This window comes from Siphateles boraxobius, unplaced genomic scaffold (assembly GCF_051911475.1).
Source record: "Siphateles boraxobius isolate OS27281-9 unplaced genomic scaffold, OSU_SipBor_1 2, whole genome shotgun sequence".
In the NCBI taxonomy this organism is placed as follows: domain Eukaryota; kingdom Metazoa; phylum Chordata; class Actinopteri; order Cypriniformes; family Leuciscidae; genus Siphateles; species Siphateles boraxobius.
Window position 1 is genome coordinate 11,841,772 of NW_027508810.1, and position 21,789 is coordinate 11,863,560.

At 39.7% G+C, this 21,789-nt stretch overlaps 1 protein-coding gene and 1 long non-coding RNA gene across 2 annotated transcripts in view; both read right to left on the bottom strand.

The window, feature by feature from the left end:
* Positions 1 to 2,407: 2,407 nt before the first annotated feature.
* LOC143744449 (uncharacterized) lies at positions 2,408 to 10,564 on the bottom strand. The gene is made up of 4 exons (XR_013205847.1): positions 10,359 to 10,564; positions 4,774 to 4,810; positions 3,913 to 4,099; positions 2,408 to 3,367 (listed from the first exon to the last, which is right to left on the bottom strand). It is a non-coding gene; the product is annotated as an uncharacterized LOC143744449 (long non-coding RNA).
* Positions 10,565 to 12,235: 1,671 nt separating this feature from the next.
* Positions 12,236 to 21,789, bottom strand: part of slit3 (slit homolog 3 (Drosophila)) — a 210,168-nt gene continuing 200,614 nt past the window's right edge. Inside the window, exons 33-36 of the mRNA XM_077235918.1 lie at positions 15,639 to 15,793; positions 15,179 to 15,467; positions 14,895 to 15,100; positions 12,236 to 13,727 (exon numbers count right to left, since the gene is read on the bottom strand). Of these exons, the coding sequence (XP_077092033.1) occupies positions 13,486 to 13,727; positions 14,895 to 15,100; positions 15,179 to 15,467; positions 15,639 to 15,793 (892 nt within the window). The 3' untranslated portion in view covers positions 12,236 to 13,485. The remainder of the gene's footprint in view (positions 13,728 to 14,894; positions 15,101 to 15,178; positions 15,468 to 15,638; positions 15,794 to 21,789) is intronic.

Consider the following 21,789-nt stretch of genomic DNA (forward strand, 5'->3'; position numbering starts at 1 on the left):
AGGGTTCAGGCGATATGAAAATGTCAGTAAAAGGTCACGAAGGGTTGAAGATCCCTCATTAGAAGAAATGAGACACCCTTTTTTCCACACAAACATGTATCAGAAATAAATCAATTTTTTTATGCAGAAAAACACTGCAAAAGACTGAAGACCGAGGCTAAATTCTTTAGATAAGGCACATGGAGCAAGTCATCTGTGAAAAAAAGAAATGCGTGATGAATGAGAAGAGACAGAGAAGAGGAAGATGACGGGGCGAGGTATGATGGGGAGGGACCCTGGGAGCAATATTAGAACTTCAATTATAGTCAAAAGTCATAAAATCCTCTAGAATAGCCTGCTGACACCCATGAGTGGTGAACTGTGGAGAAATTGATGGGAATGAGCTAGATCTCCACTGTGCAGTTGTCATTAAGACATATATATAATCGAGAACCTGAACTCCTGTAATTGCGGCTGGATGATTTAAGCCATGAGCCATTTCACAAGACTCAAAGCGCTCCAAGGTAGGGTAGGCAATTTTTTAATAAACACCTTTTGTTATGCTGGTTGAAACTCTCTTCAAATCCTGATAGCAATCAATAATATAAATGGTCTAAATATTAAAACATTTACATATATATTTTCTGTGAAAGTCAGAAAGTCAATCATTGCATTCGGTCCGTAATTACGAGATGGCAACCCGTGACGTTCTACCCGGAGCTGTTCACGCCCTAACTTGGATTTATGCGTTTCTATGTCAACGATATCAATGGCAAAATGAATCTGCAGCAGTCAGGTGGTACAAGTAAGAGCTCTGAACGTTGTTTACAATCATTATTATTGTAATAGGTGTTATGTGATATGAGGTAATTTAACGCCGTCTTTCGTGGCGCTTTGCAGACTCGCGTTCATGAGTTTTGAAGGAGATGTGGTTTTGGACCCTTTCCTGAAGGGAGGGTGGGATCTCATGCTTTCAAAGCTAGCTCCCTATTACTAGCCAGTCTGAAATTGCCTTCCCTACCACAATTAATGGTGTTAAATTATTTGTGCGTGTTGCCTATGAATATTCACAATGATGCTTGTGATTTCTGCACATCTTTCACTCACAACTAGACAATTAATAGAATTAGTGAAAGACAAGGGAGTTGTTTTTCAGTCAGCAAGCAATAACCTGGCATTAGGACTCTTCATCAGCCTGTTGGGAAAATGTGTCTCAACAGGGCAGGAACAGACAGATGTTGTGGTGACGTATGAGCGCCTAATGTTGTGAATGAAATGAAATTCTATATTTGGACATATATTTTTAAAGCCTCATATGTACACGTTGCCTTGAAATAGTCTGTTTTGTGTTATAGATGACCACAAACAAATATGTAGGTCAAGCAATAAATGAGTTTCAAAAGACAAAGTGGGGGTAGAGAGTTGAGGAAGTGGTAGCTCTCTCTATTTTGCTGATTTTGGATGCCATTCCAGAAGGGAAGAACATTTTCTGATTTTGATTAAAGATTACGAAGACAAAAAAATTAACTTGCACGGATGAATTGTTCACCACAAGACTAGTAATGTGCACAAACAAAGTAAATAGGGTTTGATTTCTTGGCGACAAGTTATTTTCATGTTAATACCCTTTATATAAATAATAAAAAAACATAAAAAATAATGTGTTTTTTTTTCCAAGTATATTTAGGCATAACAAGATTACAATGTACAATATGACAATTTGCATTTATATTGCTAAAGGTTAAATGTAAGTGTTATAAAATTATTCATGTTTTAAATTAGGTAATATTAATGTAAAAAAGAGAAAAAAATCATTTTCATGCACAATAAAACATCCAATATTGATCAATAAATTAAGTCTTGTATTAAATCAGCTGATTTGGATGTTGGATATACAAGGTTATATTGTGCATCATAGTAAATTTGGAAATACACACACACACACAGACACACACACACACGTTGTGTTTTCATGTTCTATGGGGACTTTCCATAGACATAATGATTTTTATACTGTAACTGTATCTTCTATACCCTTACACTAACCTACCCCTAAACCTACCCATCACATAAAACTTTCTGCATTTTTACATTTTCAAAAAACATAACTTGATGATTTATAAGCTGTTTTCCTCATGAGGGCTCAAAAAAGTTTGGATATTGCCATCTTTGTCAGGACATTTTATTCCTTTTGTTTGAATAGTTCATGATATTTGTTTCAAAACATCTGAGTAAACAACATTTGTGTTTCAGAACGTTATGTTTTAATATCAGTGCAAAAATCGCTAACAGTTTTAGCTAGCATAAATCATTGCACAATGTAGAGTCTGAATTCTTGGCCTTTGTTTTTTGTTTCTGTAAAAAATGGATCACAATGATTTTTCCGTATAACAGAGTTGAACTACTAAGCTTTCCCAGACCAACAGAAATGCAAACGTATAATTGATAAAGACTACAAGAGAAAATAAGATGTTATCTGCAAGTGCATTAAGTACTAAACAGGGCTTATGTACACTGTGACAAATTTCAATATCCTGATAATTACTAATATAATTAGTAGCTTAAGTCATTGGTAACACACATATGTTTAGTAAAAACATATCCTGAGAAAAACGCATCAATGTGTGAATTGTCAAGCTAGGACAAATTCATTCTGCACAACGTATCTGAAAGAAAAAAAATAGCTAATTTTAAGACTGGTATGCACAGAAGAAGGACTCAGACAGAAATTGCCCAGACTTGCTGGTGCTTTTTCCCCATAGTTCATCACAGGTTGTGAGAAGGACTGGCTGTTTGCAGTGCCATCAAAAGACCCCATAGACCACATGCTCAAATTGTCTATTATATCACTGTGGGATTTCCTCCTTTAACAAAGCATTCTCCCCATGACCTCTCAGTGCCTTTGAACACCAACTCAAGTGTTTCATCCCTGACAGGGAACTGTGAATGAATGATGAATTGCACCAGAACAAAGTGCTGTCGTCCAACACAATAAGACCGTTGAAAAGTACTCTCTGCCCGACATGTTTACTTTACAGTCAAGGACGTTGCCTCTTCCCAGACCCAAATCTGCAGATAAGTGAAGCTTGCATGGCACCGAGATGCCCAGGCGCTGTGTGCTGGACTGTGAGATTGACGGGCAGCGGGTGGTTGGGTGACTGAAGAGCAGAAACGGGCAGATGGTGGTCTGTTGGGACGTGATTAGGTGTCTTCACATGCAAACTGTCTGCAGGCAGGAGAGTTTAACCCCGCTGGGACGGCTCACTCTTGGCTGTTTCAATTAGAAAAGTTTGAGGCCACTTTCTTTCCACGTCCATCAGGGCAACTCAGTACAAAGCACTTAGCTGTTTAAAGCGGGGGTCTTGAAACTTTTTAAGGGCAGGGACGCCTTGGTGGATAAGGAGCATATATAAGGAGCAGTTCAAATATGGTAAAAAATTTGATTTATACCAAGTCTATAATAACAGGCATGTATTAGGCCTAGTCTACACGGACACGGGTATTTTTATAACCTCCTGCATTTAACAAAAAAAAAATCCCACACACACATGCTAGGTTTCAAAAAAATCTCCATCTACATGAAAACGCAAAAACACGCTATCAAGCACTGTCAAGACGTACGCAGCGGCGCACAATCTGACGTCAAACACAGCGGATAACGGCGCACACTCTGACGTCGCAAGGCAGAAACACCGGTTTTACTGTCTACACGACAACACTGCAACCGACGTTTCTGAAAATCCTCACCCTGGCAGGTTTTTTTTTTAAATGTTGGGTTTCAGTGACCTGATACTGCGTTTCCGTGTGGACGAGCGGCCGAACCGCGTAAAAAAAGTCACGGTTATAAAAATACCCGTGTCCGTGTGGACAAGGCCTTAGAGACATTGCATACAGCTTTATTATAATGAGAGTGATAGCTGTTATGCCACTCACTTTTGTTGCAGTTACAATGGCTCTGACTTGTTTTGTTCTGTGATAGCCAGGTAAATGTGTTGACTGCATGTTTTAGTTGTTGATGGAAGCCTGCTAGGGAAAGAGGGCAACTCGTGCCATGTTAGCTGGTTTTCCGTTCCATGCTGGCAGGAATTATCGGACTGGAAAGCGCACAGCTGTCAATGATCTGAGGGCAGAGCAGCGGTTAGTCACGCCCCCATGCCAGGACAGGCTGCCACCCCTCTACCGTCACACTCCTAGAAACACTCAAATACCAAACGTCTCGGGTGACCACTGAACAAAAGGAAAAATGAATTTGATCCAGGAGTTTTCTTTCCTGGTTTTGTTGCTCTGCATTTCTCCTTTTGGCTCCCCCCCCCCCCCCTTTGGCTCCTTTTGGCTCCCCCCCCCCCTGAGGCTTTGAGGCTCACTCATTAACCCCGGTGAACAAAAAAACGTGCCCTCAGCGGTGATGTTAAATAAAACCACAAACATCCTGAAAACATGCAAGTCATGCTGTCCAAAAACCTTGAGGTATGGACAATTTTTCCAAAACAAAATTCTTCTTAGACATAGACTTTAGGAAATACTACATTTATTGTTCTATTGATTAAATTAAATTTGAATTCAAGATTCATCAACATGCTTTACACAAAAGTCTGAGTGAAATAGAAACCAGATCTGGACTTTTTCTGAAGTATAATATGAGAGCTTTCCCATGGAAAACTCGCCACCGCTGATGCTAAGACATTGAGGACAGTTGCCTGGAAGCTGCTAAGGTGTTCTGAGAAGTGTGTTTGGTCAAAAGCACTTACAGGGATAGTTCACCCAAAAGTGACAATTCTGTCATCATTTACTCACCCTCAAGTTGTTCCAAACCTGCATGGATTTCTTTCTTCTGTTGAACGCAAAAGAAAAGATTTTTTGAAGAATACGGGTATAACCAAGCAGTTGATGGGCTCCATTGACTTTCATGGTGTTGTGAATTCTCCCCTTTAAATGTAAAGTTCATAATCAGGTGACGTTCAAGGTTATAACATGCGTAAGTAGCGTAGTGTAGTGTTTCAAGCACGTACAAACTAATTGCCTATTCATTATGTTACTCCACTTTGATCATATCGCGTTCTGGCACTCGTGTGCAATATTCATGCACTGTGCATCGTTTATGTGCAAGAGAAAGTTTGTGACAAAGTAAGTTTTACTTCTATATTGTTTATAAGACCGATTGTTACACTGTATCGCAACATGCTTAACCTTGACATAAATTTGTGATGTTGTTGATTTTAACAAGCGGATTAGCCAGATTAGATTGGTCAAATCTTGTACAATGAACAGCCAAACTCAATCTGATGACTCTGACTCAGATTCAGCGGTCGGTCAATAACATAGTCACCAACATTCAGCGGGGCAAATCCCAACACATAGTGAAAAAAATACTTAACCCTAAATTTAAGCAATAATAGGCATTAATATTAATAATAAAAAGGCTATGAATTAAAAAAAAATGGCTGGACAAGAATGATATTCCTGATATAAAAAGTTCCTTTCAAAATAAAGCAATAGGTACAAAAACGAATTGTCTGAAATTTGTTCTGTTTTGACAAATTGCACAACATTCTAGTGTGTGTCTGCCATGCCAGTTTGGCACCATCTGTTTGCTTTCTCAGCCTGATTATAACCAGCTGTGTGGTGGAAACTTTCTTTCACACAGTGTCATGCTCCCTGTCAATGCCATATTCCACTATCAAATCCAATAATGTCAAGATACCCTTTCCTAATGAATCCTTGTTGCCGAATGTCAACCTCGGAAAACTGATGGAGGCATTACGGACATTTAAAATTGAACTCAACAATCCAACTTGTGAGTGATGGAATATTAAAAATAAACGCGTATGATTGCACATTATAAGTCTCTTGCAGCTATACTGGTCATAGAGTTCAAAAGAAATATATGATTCATGACATCACGAGTGAGTTGAACCTAGTCAATGATATCATATGGAGCACTTTTGGGGATTTTTTCAGTCCTTTTTAAGCGCGAAAAGCTCCATTCATTCTTTTTCTAGAAAAAGCACAACTAGTACATTCTTGACAATATCTCCTTTTTTGTTACACAGAAAGTAAATGAGGACAGGACTGTCATTTTTGGCTGAACTCTTCCCTAGAAGTATTTCCATTCATTTCTTGCATCTGTGTTTGAAATCTGTGGCAATTTCCTCTCGTCTTCTTCCTCAGAAGCATTTTGCACACGACCATAATGTGTGGCTAATTCTGAGGAATTGCAAGTATTATAGTGCCTCAATAACTCGACATGCCCCAGCAGTTTTACCTCTCCATCTTCTCTGGCAGGAGGAAGAGCCACATGTTAGGAAATAGGGTTAAGAGGCAAGCTACTGAACATAATGACTGAGCACTTGAAAGGATTTGAATGGCATGAAAGAGGCGCAGATCTGTCCTTTTGTAAACACAGATTCTCACGGGGACTAGACTTACAGAGAGATTAGCCCCTTCAATAAACAAGTGGATGTATCACGCTGCAAACCCGGTGCAGCTGGGTATTAGTGCGCCATTGTTCCGGATAATCTGGGATGCTTGCCATTTAATCTGAATGCTATGAAAATCTCTCTTTTCCTATGGATTACTAGGAGAGATAATAGAGCTAGTAGGTCGTCCTGACCTTCACATTAACTGCGAATCCTCCAGTACTGCACTGAATGTCTTGCAGTGTTTACATTTTCAGAAGCCCATCACAAAATCTAATTTGGAGTTGGTGGCTTTTATTGTCTATGACAGCTTTGACGTCATTGTGTGCAAAAATTGACAAAAATTACATTAAGCTGATATACATATTTAAAATCGATAGTATTTCTCTCCCAGGAAACGGTCCCAAAATACTGATTTCATAAATATTTTTCAAATGTTAGTATCATAACTGGACTGTTTTATTTCCTTGATCTCTGTTCTCATGTATTTCTCGCAGATTGAAGAAGAGTTTTAACTTGTTTTCATGTTGCTCCTTGCAAGGCAGACCCACATTATTTTGGGAAATTTGTTGTAATGGAAACTGAAGATGACACTTTAAACAAATTGAGTGCAGTAAATAAAGTTTATTTAAGGGTCAGTTCACAATCAGAGTCAGACGTCACTTTTCCCTGCAACAAGACTCGCGTATGGCCATTACTGCAAGCCAGTGATTTTAGTTTATAAAGTAATAAATATGGATACTTTTCTTTTGGTTGGATGCGTTTTTTTGGGCTTAATAATAGGGAACTACTCATTCCCATTATAAAGCTTGGAAGAGCCAGGATATTTTTAATATAACTCTAATTGTGTTTGGCCGAAAGACGAAAGTCACATACACCTAAGATGGCTTGAGGGTGAGTAAATTATGGGATAATTTCCATTTTTGGATGAACTAACCCTGTATTTTGTTTCTTTACAGCGCTAGTGTATAGGCCTAGGCAGAGTTTTTTTATATAGCTATATTTATGGCTTATTATCGTTTTGAACAACAGTACCACTACGGTTATAAAACGTATAAAGTGACATGTAATTGAACGTTTAATTATTCTACATTATCCTTTACAGTTACAAAAACTGAGGGAAAATGATATTGTACTTTCAGGCCTGTGCGTCTCCAGAGACTACTAGAGGTTATACTGCCTGTTAAATCATTCACATTGAATGCAGGGTCATTACAGTCTTTAGGAGCATTTATGGAGAAAACTGCAAGTCACACATCGCATTCAAGCTATATGTTTTATGAGTTTATGTCTTCCCTTGGAATTATACTCATGACCTTTCACTAGTCATACTTTACCTTTTGAGCTACATGAACTCAACATCAAATTAAGTCTAGTGTAATTATGCATCATCCTAGCATTGGTCAATTTTGAATAGTTTAAGACATCACTTATTACATCACTTTAAGAGCCATAAATGACACCTTGAAAAGTAAATAGTATGCCACATGACATGAATAACTCTATGGAAAAATGCCTTGTGTTCATTACACACATTAAAGGTTTTGGCTTTGAATCCTGGACTAATAATCACACGTTATACTGGAACTACTATTGAGAACACAGCTGGTCTGAAGAGAGACAAGCATATTGTATGGAAGTTTATTGACAAAGTGTTCTTCACACAAAACCGCTGTTATGCCGAGTTCTGTAAAAGAACATTGTAATTAACGTAGATTTCGCATTGTTTGTAATTTCTTGTTGACTCAATAATAAACTGCAATTTCAGAGTTGGATCTGTTTGTTTGTGTTTCATATTAATATAACATTATGTAAAACGTCCAACTTTTTACGAATCAAAATCCGGACATACTGTGATGCATGTATGAATTATCATGTTAGACTAAGTTAGTAATGTAGCCTAATAGCCTCTATAGAGCCCGAATTTGCTTTTATATAAGTTAACCTTGTTTACGTTACTTTACGACCTGCAACATAGCATGACTGCACACATATAACGTTACTTTACTGGAAATCAAAGATTTGACGATGGATTATGTGGGAAGCCTTAGTACCTCCGACCGTGGCGATTATATTAAAAAACGTACTCTCAGCAATGGTGAGATCTTGCCGGATCCCTACGCAATACCTGACGATCTTTGGACTGTGGATGACAAGAAGTGGCCAGCAATTTTATGGCCTGATATATATATATATATTTAATTGTCTAATTCAGACACCAAGTGTGTAGCCTATACAAGAGAAATTATTAGAGGGTACAAATCCCTTGATGCATACAACTACGTGCTATGTGGTCATGTGCAGCTCGTCAAATACTTTGATGCTGCACCGGATTTTTGCGTGTTGAGGTCAGATGTGCTCCCTAGTCAAAGGCAAGGCATTAAAAGCCAAGCCTTATGATGGCTATGTCTATGTCCATAAGGGCCTTGGTTACATCCGTACGGCTAACTACAGGCAGGGTACGTCTACCAAAATGTATCTGCCATCAGAAACCCTTTACCCCGGTACAAAGACCTCGGGTCTTTTGCCTTGGCTGCGTGCGCAAGCAGTGATGACATCGCCGAGAAATCCATTTAGCCTATAGGCTATAGCACTTTCCTATATATCTTATATATATATTTCTTATATATCTTAACAAAACAAAACAAGCACACCAAACAATAGGCCTACGCTACAGACACAACATAATGTTAACCGCATGGTCTTGTAGATCCACTGGTCTAAAAAATCAATTATGAATAATAATTAAAAGAAAGTCAGGCTGGGAGTGGAGACGGAGACGGACTTTTGATTTGAGCGCGGCAACTTCTCCAACGTGGGGGGGGGGGGGGGGGGGGTTTGGGGGGTGGACGGACTTTTGACTTAAGCTCGGCGACTTCTAAAGGCCTCATTATGCTTCTGCGTCAACTCCACGGCATAGCTACGTTGTCACTCCAACGGCGTCGTGGCCGTTATATGGTTCTGCGTCAGGTTGAGTTGCATCGCGGTGCATCTGACCAATCACAGCCCTTGTGGTCTGCGTCGCCTCGACGCGTAGTCACAATTTTTTGGAGGTGCATGTTGAGCTACGGCGGAGGGGTTTGCGGCGACGCAGAGGGGTCTGCGGGGGTACGCCGTCGATTCGACGCAGAAGCATAAAACAGGCTTAAGGCCCTTTGTACTCTTTTTCCCCCGCTACCACGCCCCTGCTCACAACCACCGCACAGCAATAACAAGTGTACAACCGATGTACGCTCAACGGCTAATATCCATAATGCACTGTGAGGGTTTCGCCAAATTAATTCCTGTGTCTCGCCAGAAGATGGCGCCCGCAGATGAATTATCCATCCATCCATTTTCCAAACCGATTGAAGGCCCAATGTGGCTGCTGTTAATATCATAAATTCCTTTTTAACTGATTATTTAATTGTTTAATTAAGGCTTATACATTCTAGTTTTCATGTCCACAGTGTTTAAGATAAATGTTTTCATTACTGAAGGCGCTAGTTTGCTAAGTTTCAAATAATTAGCCTATTAAACAAAAAGCACAGTGCAAATGCGGCAGCCATTCCAGGACACTCACTGTCCGAATTCACTCACTCGTTTTCATTCACTCCTTCAAGGGGACTATATGTGGAATAATGTAGGGAATAGTGAGGGTATAGAGGGCGATTTCGAACACATCTTACAATTGCGTTCCTGAATGAATCATTGTTTTGAACAAATCATTGGAGTGAATGGCTCAATGACTCACTCTTAAAGATAGTTGCCACCTACTGGCATAACGATGTAACCTGCAGAAAGAGTCACTGAAAAATCTTCACCACTAATACTGTACACTGACAGTCTGTCTGAATTGAACAAGCACAGAGAAGAGGTAGCCTATAATACAAACAGTAAGCTGATTTCTTAATGCATCCATATCAATATGTTTCATATATAAAGCAGACCACTGGGGCAAAGAACAAGTGAACAAAAACATACTGAGAGCACCATCAAGGAAAAAAAGGATCAGGATCCAGTTATTCAACAACAGGTCACACAGGTTTTGTGGTCTCTACATATTGCAGGAAAAACATAATTCAAAGAAAAAATATCAGTTCACTGGCTAATTGGAAATTAAACAGGCCTATAGAACAGTCTGCCTATCAAGAACACGGCTGTAATCAGAGTCTTCCTTTGTTTCCAGATTAGTGCACCAAATCCTCCTTACCTCGACCAAAATGATCAACAGTATTCAGGCACTAACCCGCTCAACGCCCTGCGAGAGACGTTCTGACTCACAGCAAATTGGTGTATACCTCCATCTAGTGGACAAAACTCCTAAATACACATTCTCTTCACAGAGCGCACGAATTAAGTAAGGTCCCTGTGTTTCGTACTGTCTAAAAAGGGTGTATAACTCAGTTCCTGGAGGACCACAGCCCTGCAGAGTTTGGCTTACGCCATAATTTACTGCACCTGACCCAGGAATCAAGTCCTTCAAAACTACAGGTATGTGTGTTGGCGCAGGGTTGGAACCAAACTCTGCAGGACTGTCTGTGACTCTCCAGGAGCTGAATTTGACTACAAATGTCATCCGTTAGCATTCTCTTAATGGAAGCAGAAATATGCAAAAACATGATTATCTAAAGAGATATAGGACTAATGGGAACTTGTTGGCCATGATCGTTTTTTTCTTCTTCTTCAAGCCAAGGACAATCAGTCGGCCAATGATAAGCTTTGTCGTGATATACCGGTAATAGTAGACTAGCCTACTAGGCCCATAACAGTATAGTTTAAAAAAACAAAAATAAATATTACACAGTTGTTTATTATTGATGATTGGAAATATATCATTGAAATGTATTGGGGTCATGTCAAGTCTCTTAAAAAAAAAAAAAAAAAAAATATATATATATATATATATATATATATACAAAAATAATATATATATTATATATTAATATAAATAATATATATATATATTTCTAGAAAGCTTATATCATTTCATTTTGAAAAATATTTTTTGGATATTTTTTTGTGCCTTTAAATTACTATATTGTATCAATAAATTAAATTAAATATAAAAAAATAAATGTATATAATTTAAGCACATTCTTCACATTCTTTCAACTTAAATAACAAAATAACTCTTCAATACATGCATAACCAGCTCAAAATATCTCACATGGGGTCAATTTGGGGGTCTCTGACGACCTCTTGTGGAACAAAAAATATATAACATGATATTTCATGGCTCTTGCCACTAGATGGCCTTAAAGCTCTATTTGGAGCAAATGAGCTGTTCCACTGGGTCCTAATGTCAATTCTTGAGTTTATCTTTTCAGTATGCTTTCAGATATGTAGACATTATAAAATATTTTTTTGGCAAAGTTTAGTTTAAATTTTTTTTTCAATGTATACTGAAGCATTCCTCACATTCCATTCATTCCTAAGGGGGTCAAATTGAACTATGAAGGAAGGATTTGTTACTTTTTTATTAGAACCACATTAACTCCTCGAATCCAGTCAATTTTTTGTGTGTATTCGTGGTTCAAGTGTGACTAAAGTCCTAAGGTCTTGGACCATTGTAATAAACACTCAATTAAAAAGTTTTGGGTCAAAATGACCCGAGGGAAGTATGAGGGCCACAGTGATTACTCTTTAGGGAACTGTGTTGTCTGACTATAATACTGGAAAAGGAACAATCATTAAAAAAAAATAAATTAAAAAAATAACACTCTTTATCTTATTCGACCAACAAACGATAGATCAATTTCTTTTCTTTTTTGAACTCGATACTGGTTTCAGGAAGTTCAAATTTACGAGGTAAAAAAAAGAAAAGCTTACACTGAAAAGAATCACAAAAAGTCCAACCCTGTATTTCATTACAAGTTTAATTCAACATTCACTGCAAGTTAATCACCACTCTCTAATTCATATTTAACAAAACATTATTAGAAAATGCACCGTATAACCACCAGTCCTCTGATTAGTGGTGCTAACATGACACTTCTTGCACAAGCTCAGTTACATTGTTCACTGGAGATTCCTAAATCTGCTTGTAGGCTACCTTTATTCAAAAGCATGTGACGAACGGGGGCGAGACAGAACGAGGCTGAAAATTCATTAACACTGCTTAGGTTTTCCTTTGGAAAATCTATAGGCCTCGCTCTCTCTGAGTAAAAAATCTAAAAAAAAAATGTAACAAACAAAAATGGTACACATAAACCAATACAGTAGTAATGGGTGTAATATATTTGCATTTAATATTTTAGTAAAGGACGGTTATGACGGAATACTACGTCAGTATGAAGTGCTTTGCACCAGAGATGCGGTAACCTGTATCAAGCCGATGCTGTGACAGTGGGAATGCATGTGGAGTTTAACTGTACAAATAAAACAGATTTAGAGCAGGTATTACTACAATAGCTTTACTGCATGACCGCAGCATGTCACAAGTTCACATTTAACTTTTCCATGCAGTCATGCAAACAAATCACTCGGATGAGTTGCAGCTTGTAAACCAGAGCCACACAGATGAGCTTTCCACGTCTTTCTCTGATGGACCAAAGCAACAAAAAACAACAAAAAACACCCAAAGTACAAAATATCAGCCCATCCCACTGGAAGCTCTGTCCTTGAAATCTGCAGGTGAGTTCTCTGATTTCCGTTAGGAAGCAGTTCCTTTTTTGCCCTTTTTTTTTTTTGCCACCAGAGCACAGGAAGTTGGCTCACCACTTCCTGTGATAGAGAGTCTAGACAGTCCTCCCCTGATTGGCTACGCAGGCTCATTTCAGCCCACCTGCTTCTCCAGCGAAAAGTCTCTGCGCTCACACTTCACAATAGACATGCAATACACAGACCAAATTAATTCTTAAGGTTAGGTTGTACATTTATATAGATTTATACATATTTATATAATTCATATATTTTCAGGAATGTTAATCTGTGTGTGTTTTGTTTGACGATACAAAAATGACTTTTCATCCGACACATATAAGCAACATCATAAAAACAGTCTCTTTCTTTAAAAAAAAAAAAACATCCCTTAATAAAAATAAGTTCTATTTGTGTTTTGTTTATTTTACAATATATTTTCTTTTCCGCTCCATCTTCCGCTCTATTATTACAATTGGCAGTTTGTGCAGCCGCACTCCACCGTGGTCTCGATCTCCTCGGAAAAGGACGATCCATCGGAGCACTTGAAGCTGACCTTCCGTCTCCGGCTTTTGGTGGGGGCGCAGCACAGGCCCGAGTGGCAGGCGTGAGGACACTCCACTCGGGGGATTTTACTTGTGGAGGTGCAGTTTTTATGACCCATGTGGCGCTTGAGGAGCTCGCGAACCATCTCTCCTTGGCACGTCAGCTCTGTGTGGAGGAGGGGACAGAGGACAGGCCATCAGATAAAGGATTTATATAACATATTAATAAACATAAGGACTTTCAGGTCACATATTGACTTGTTGCTTCACTCTTCTGGATTCTGTACGGCATGGTAATGAAACAGCATTTGCAATGCAATGAGTCTGGGGTCTCTTATGCTCACCAAGGCTGCATTTATTTGATCTAAAATACAGTAAATATAGTAATATTGTGAAATATTACAACTTTTACAATTATAATTGTAGCGGTTTTCTATTTGAATATATTTTGAAATGTAATTTAGTCTTATTTCTCCAGTCTTCAGTGTCACATGATCCTTCAGAAATCATTCTAATATGATGATTTGCTGCCCAAGAAACATTTCTTATGATCAATGATTAAAGATAATATTTAATATTTTGAACTTAATACTGCTTAATATTTTTTTATGAAAACCACAAGACATTTTTTTGTGTGGATTCTTTGAATAGAAAGTTCAAAAGTACAGAATTTATTTTAAATAGATTTTTTTGTAACAGCGTAAGTCTTTTTCACTTTTGATGCACTTAATGCATTCTTGTTGAATACAAGTAGTCGGCTAATTTCTTTTTCTTTAAACTTTTTAACAGTAGAGTATATGCATTATTTATTTATTTTGGAATAATTGTAAAACAGTGTTTTTACTTTTTGAGATCTCATAGAGATCTTATGGAGAAAATGAAAACCCACTGAAAAAGTGTGTGGTTATTATTGTAGCGTTCTGTTAAAATGAGATATTATTGTATGTGAAGTTATTGTAATATTCTTCACCACCCAATAAAGTTTGAATGAAAGTAGTCATCTGAAAAGCAGAGAACATTATTAAATTCTTAAGATTATGGGAGCAGCAACAGTAATAAGTATTTCAGTGTGGATCATCATCTTACTAAATAACTATTGGTAAATGGATCTACAAACCAAAAGAATATACCAAAAGAAAAGATAGATCACAGTATAAAATCAACCTCACTGGAAGATTATGGAAAAAAAAATTCTTGTAAAATAACATGCACTGATGAATTGTGCACAGTAGGACCAGAAACATTTATTAATGATCTTGTTTTTAAGTGGTATAAGTAGCAAGCTTTTAAATTCTGATCAAGAATAATGCATATGTTTTGCAGTGTGTCTCACCTGTTTCACAGGTCGGCCCGCTGTACCCAGGCTGGCAGTGGCAAACCGGCTCTCCGCTCTCCTTCGCTCTGCACACTCCGTGCACACAGTGCTGCCCCGTACATGCGGCGGACTCCTCCCGTCTGTCACAGGACTGGCCGGTGTATCCATCTGCACATGAGCAGCTGTATGAGGAGCCTTTAGGCACACACACACCATGCACACACCTGCACAGGAAGAGAGAGGGTATTACTGCCTGATACAAGCACAACTGTGAGTGTTTGTGTACATGCGTGTTTGTGTACCTGCTGCTCTGACAGGGGCTCTGGGAGGTCATCTGTTCACACAGTGGGCCGTTGTGGCCGGTGGGACACTCGCAGGACACCCCTGTCTCTCCTCTCTGTCTGCAGGACCCCTGAACACAAACGCCGCAGGAGTGACAGCCCGGCAGGACACCATCAACCCCTGACGGTCCACCGCCGACGTCTTGGAGTTCCCCATTGAGCCGTACGTCGTGAATACAGCCGTTAAAGGACTGGAATGGACGGTCTGGACCCGGTCGCAGGCCTGCCGTGTCAATCAGAGAGGGAACCCCTAAAAATATGAACAACAGGCAAATATTAACACACTCATACAATAGAGAGAGGGCCTGCAAATGATTTACATTACAATCATTATGTATTCAAACATTTGGACAGCATTTTGTGTCTCAAAGCAAGCCACTATGAAACCTTTGAAATACACTGAGGTGTCTTTGACTCTTACCGCCTATATAGAGTTGTGTGTTGTGGTCCACAACAGGGGGGCGGGGCAGTTTGCCCAGGCTTTTTGGTGCCCCTTTATCCACCACCAAACTCAGGGTCTGATTCTGGATCAGCACCTCCACCATGTGGAAAAGACCATCATTCACGGACTCCACACTGGCAGAAAGCAGAAGACGGACAAAAATATAAATCTGTTACATTTATATAATTTAATAATAATATTTATATAATATAGTAGTAGTATATAAATGTATAATTATATTAATACATTTATAATTTAATAATAATAATGAATATATATATATATATATATAGAGTAGTATATAAATGTATAATTATATTAATACATTTATAATTTATATATATATATAGAATATATATATATATATATATATATATATATATATATATATTATTATCTCAGTTCAGATAACCATTTGAATATTTATTATTTGAAATTTATAGAATTTTTTACACAAATTACTTCTGTCCCTCAGTTGTAGAATTTCAACCACAAAATGGTACAAAACTTATTGTAGCAAACTTGTTTTGCAACTAATTCGATTTTTTTGTGTGTTTTTTTAAACCAAGGAGGCAGTGTCAGTGAAGAATAGACGTTAAATAAAATATGATACACGTGTGGGGAAAGAATTTTTTTTTCATTTTTTACGTAATTTCCCATCAAACTTATAATTTGTCACATTTTGTAAAAATATTATTTAAATGAGTGTATTTAAAATACACAAAATGCTAGCTATTAAATTAGCCTTAGCGGCAGTATTAACTGACCGTATCATGTCACCACTGGGGTAAATTAACTTTTTAAAGTATTGTGCAAAGCCTGTGAAAAGCCTGAATATGCAATACAGAATATCTCCCCACTGTCTGAAAATGCTATGGTTTCCACATTACACTCCGTCAGGTGTATTTCCAGTGAATTTGGCACTGACATGTGGAGAGCTTATGCTGTGGGAAAAGGAGAGCTTGTGTTGGCCATAAGTTCACTCTTTCTTTGAGTTAGCACGCTCAAATCACATCCTGCTGAGTTTGGCACTGTGACTGTGCGAACGCCTGAGAGCGATTCTGTTTCACACGGTCATTTTTAAACCATTGAAGAGTGCCGTTTGTTCCCCAGTTCCATGAAACCTCCATGAAACATCTCATAGACCATGACAGCGTGCGCTGACCGGCACAGCTGGGTGATTTTTTCCTGTTTCTGACATCGCAGTGACTGTAGCGAGCTGATTGGCCCAGATTCTGCTGACTTCTAGGATTGTCTTTTGTTTAAAGGTGAGATTTAAGGTTATGAACTTATCACTATCCTCTGAACTAACAACAGATCATGAGAATTCAGTCTGCTCTGCTGTAGAAACCCTGGTTCTGTATTGTAGTAGTTAATGCTGGATTGAGCGCAAGCAGTTACAGACAGCTAGAGACAGTGGTTTGGCAAAGAAGCCCAGAGAAAGGCGAAGGGGGTGAAAGAAATGATATTGTGGTGAGTGAGAAGAGTATATCTCCCCTCAGCCTAAAACAAGGTTTTCCTCTTTTTCTGTGTAGGGGGGGGGGGGGGGAATGAATAAAAACATTTATTTGTATCTATATTTAATATGTTTACGTATATATGTACTAAATGGTAAAACAACTAAAACAACAGAGCATTGCCAGCAAATATATTAAGCAAACAAAGGCTAGCATTAAAATGAACTAATTGTTGCTTTGTGGGCAGGCAGCTAGTATTTGCGCTGGCTTGCAATGCAAATTTCCATTGCTGAAATGCAGAGGCCATAGGTGCGGATAGAGATCAGTGTCCCCAGATATAGGGGGTATGGTTCACGGAGGTCTTGGCTGAACAAAGACCCAACACAGGCACACGTGTGGTTTGCATTACAGGCCCATAATTCAATTCCTGTTTCAAAATAGGCTTTTGCAACAAACACTACTGTCTGCCGGCTGAGACCTCCCCAAACATCTCAAGCCTGTCCATTTGATACATCAGTACCACCAGAGATGAACAACTTTTTTATAATAAAAGGACATTTTCATCCACTGTCTCTGGTTTTGACAGCCGTCTTTCATTAAGTCGGTCTGAGGGCCTACATGCTGGGCCTGGGTGGGAAGGAAATCGGAAGACTATTTTGTGTAAAAGGTGGTGAGAGTGGGAATGTAATGGAACGAAGAGGAAGGGTCTATTACAAGAATGAAAACAGACTTAATCAGAACATAAATCTCACTACGGGAGACAGAAGCCTTCATTTGGACTGACAAAATGTTCTTGAATCTATGCAGTGAAGGTCTAGCACCACTAGGGGGCAGTAGAAAACAACTCCTCAAGATGTAGCATGGCGCTTGGAACTATTGGCCTTTTGTTCATATTCTGACAGACAGAAAATATCCTGAGGCCATAATATTTTTAGAATGGGGGGTTGAGAAGGTGGAGTGTCTTTGATGTGTGGCTAGCCTGCATATTAGCTTCAAGCAGCCCATTATGGAACTCAATAAAAACAAACAGAAACCCGTGGAAGATTTCAGCAACCTCATGTCACCCCTCTCACACGAGGGGAAGTCAATTTCCTGTCAGCTGAAAATAAAATACTCTATTTTTCCTTAAAGCAAAACCGCATTATAAATGACACATACACAAAGTTAGGAACTATTACAGATGACTCCTTCATCTTGGAGAGTTATCTAGATCAGCAGACCTGTTAGACATATTTACATTTTCCAGATTCAATTACACGGCACTATCATTTGCTTACACTAGCTACGAGTAACAGACTGCAGATGTAAAGTCAATTACACCTTTTTGGAGCGTGAATTGCTAAACAAGGTTATGTAGCATTTAAGATATCATGGCGTGGAACCAATAGCTTTTCTTTACATATGGACTGAAGTAAACCGCTAACATCAAAACATTTGTAAGTAGCAAAGGACAAGAGTCTCATCCTTGGTATGAGAATAATGTAGCCTCCCTAAAGGTCAAAAGGTAAAGCATGGCACTAGCAACACCATGGAATTTGGTCATTGACACGGCAACGCCACGGTCATTGGTTTGATTGTAAGGGAATGCAACAGCTGATAATATCTGTACCTTGAACGCAACACAAGTCTTTGTATAAAAGTATCAGCCAAATGCGTAAATGTAAATTATTTAGGGCTATGCTAATGCTACATTAAATCTTTGTGTGTGGACAGTTAGCATTAGCATCCCTCAGCTTTGACTATTCTTTCTGCTATTATAGTATTAGCGTTGTCGCACGTAGCCAAGCCATTCTTACAACACCACAACCATTTGGCCTTCTCCAACCCAAGGAAACATCTTACTTACTCCTCTTACTCAGGCTGAATTATCACTACTTTCCCTCCATTCAGACATTCTGCTCACACAGGAACTTAGTGCGGGTGAAATGAAAACAGGCCTTAAAAACATACTGTGACCCTTCTCCATTCATCCTAGCACTGTTCAGCGTTAAACCCAGTTGACATGCCAAACATTAGCTGCTTTTAGAGCTGTGGTTAGGTGTGGTGCAGGATGGCGAGCCTACGCAAAGGAGCTGGGGGCAGGGAACACTGCAATTCTAACATTCTCATTCAATTTCCTGCAATGTTTCCACAAACCGACGTCTCTGCTGAGGAACTGCCCACGCCGCTGCTTAAACTAATACTCAGATTAGCGTGACATTTAGTAAAGGGCAGCACATTAACACGCTGCTTGGACCTAAGCATTCATCTCATGGTAATTAGGCATTACTGCTAGTTAAGAGCCTCCTTCACTCTCCTCCCCAGTGCATATATCAGTCTCTCCATCTCTCTTCTTCCCTCACCCACACCTACACCTTCCATCGAGGCAGGATCACATTGCAGAGATAAGTGTCCTTCACTCTTCATTGGCTCTCAGTCACTCTCCATCTCTCTGGGGACTGATCTGTCTTCTTTCCCACCGCCCATAACCTCCCTGTCCCTCTCACCTTTTCCATTTTCTTCATAATATTTCCTTGTTTTTCCTGTCAGGGATCTCTTCTCTCGCTGAAGTTCAGCAGGGGCAAGGTGTAAGAAGAGCTGAGTGGGACCTGTAGATGGTGTGGGAATCTTGCAGTTTTCCCCCTCTGATCTTCGCCCCACAGAGTCTTTATGACCCAGTTCCACATTTGAAGTCAAGCACCCGCAGAGAGCCACTGAACCAAACTAGGCTCAGGAATGCTCCAACCACAGCCTCAAAACTGCAGCTTCCATGGTGGGAAAACCATAGCAAGGGAGCTGCCCATACTCTGCACCCACGTCCAAGCATTGTGGCATAGGACGGGTTACAAATTGAGCAGCTGGCTCTTCAGGGGCTCTGTTAGCTCTGGTTCCACATTGTTAGCACTAACTATGACATGGAGACCTCAGGAGCATGTTTGCCAGACTGGGGTGTGCCGTGTAGTGCCATGGCCAAATCAGCTAAATTAAGATGGAAGTACAATTTTTCTCTTTTTGCTCTTCCTCTCCTCACATGTGAACTCTGTTCTTTACCCCAAGACAATGGGGTGCAGACATGCCAAAGCCACACATTATAATGTCACTTGGGGAAAAACAAGATAATTAGAGGGTGAGCATGGATCTATGACGGGGGTAGCCAACCCTGCCCCTGGAGGGCTACCTTCCTGCAGACTTCAGTTCCAACTCTCCTCCAACACACCTGTTATACCTTGAACACCTTGATTAGCTAGTTCAGGTGTGTTTGATTAGGTTGGAGCTAAACTCTGCAGGATGGTAGCCCACAAGTACCAGGGTTGGAGACCTATAATCAACTGAGGGTGCCATGATCTTGGATTTAGTAGGGTCTAATGGTCTACAAAAAGCCTGGCATCAAAATTTACTTAATTCAGTCAGACCACTGCATACTAATTGAACTGTTCAAGTACACAATGGAGTCCTGGTCTAGCAGTTATTACATTTCTATGACACATTAAGCCAGGGATGGCCAATCCTGCTCCTGCAGAGTTTAGCAGCAACCCTAATCAAACACACCTGAAGCAGCTAATCCAGGACTTCAATCATACTAGAAAATTCAAGGCACGTGTATTGAGGCAAGGTAGAGCTAAACTTTGCAAGACGTTGGCCATCAAGAAGCAGGTTTGGACACCCACGAATTAAGTGCTGGTACTCATAGATGGCGCTTATCTCTCCAGGTTTTTTTTTTTTTGCAGTGTTTAGCTAAGGAAGCAAAATTAATTATATATTATATCTGTACTTGTATGCCAATTGCCTACAAAGAAAGTAATTGACTGTTATGTCTTGTCATGTTGTGTCTGGTTCTTGTTACTCTGTCCCCCTCTGCTGGTCATCATAGGTTACTTTCTCTTTCTCTGCTCTCCCAGCTGTTCCTTATCTCCTCTAACTACCTCGTTCACTCTCTTCCCACCTGTTCCCTTTCTCCTCTGATTAGGTCTCTATTTCCCTCTCTGTTCTTGCTGCTTTCTTTGTCAGATTCTCATTTGAGTTTCTCATGCTAGAAGCAAACTTCTGTCTCGCTCATTTCTACATTGTCCAGCCCAGTCCTGTCCTGTCCTGTCCTGTCCTGTTGGCATCCGCCTGGCAAGTGCAATCTGTTCTCAGCTAATCATCTTATTATTTACTCTGTCTAGTTCATCTGATGCTACGAGAGACCTGGTAGTCACAGTCTATCTTCGACCCGCGACCTCTCTGAGAGACCTGCAGCCTGTCGCCGCTACTCGGCTATTCTCTACTGCTGTCTAAAGCTTTTGAAGTTACCTGAGAGACTTTTTATGTTCCTGTTATCGCCCTCTCTGCGGGTTGTTTGTTTTCTCCTTTATCATTCAAGAAGAAGATCTGTGTACTACCCTGTGTTGTCATTAAAGGATTCTGTTCCTGTTAAAACGCTTTTGGGTCCTCACTTACCTGCATAACAGAAGAATCTGACCAAGATGGACCCAGCGACTCCGGATCATTTCCAGTCAGCCGTCGAGATCCAGGGAGCGATGATTGGCAGACACGAGGAAGAATTGTCTGCTGCTCGACATGCAGTTGAGACCCTGGCCGCCCAAGTCTCCGATCTCACAAGACAGATCAATCATCTCCGCCTCGATCCACCGGTCACTTCCAGGGCTTCCGAATCTCTTGAACCCCGAGTCAATAACCCACCGTGTTACGCG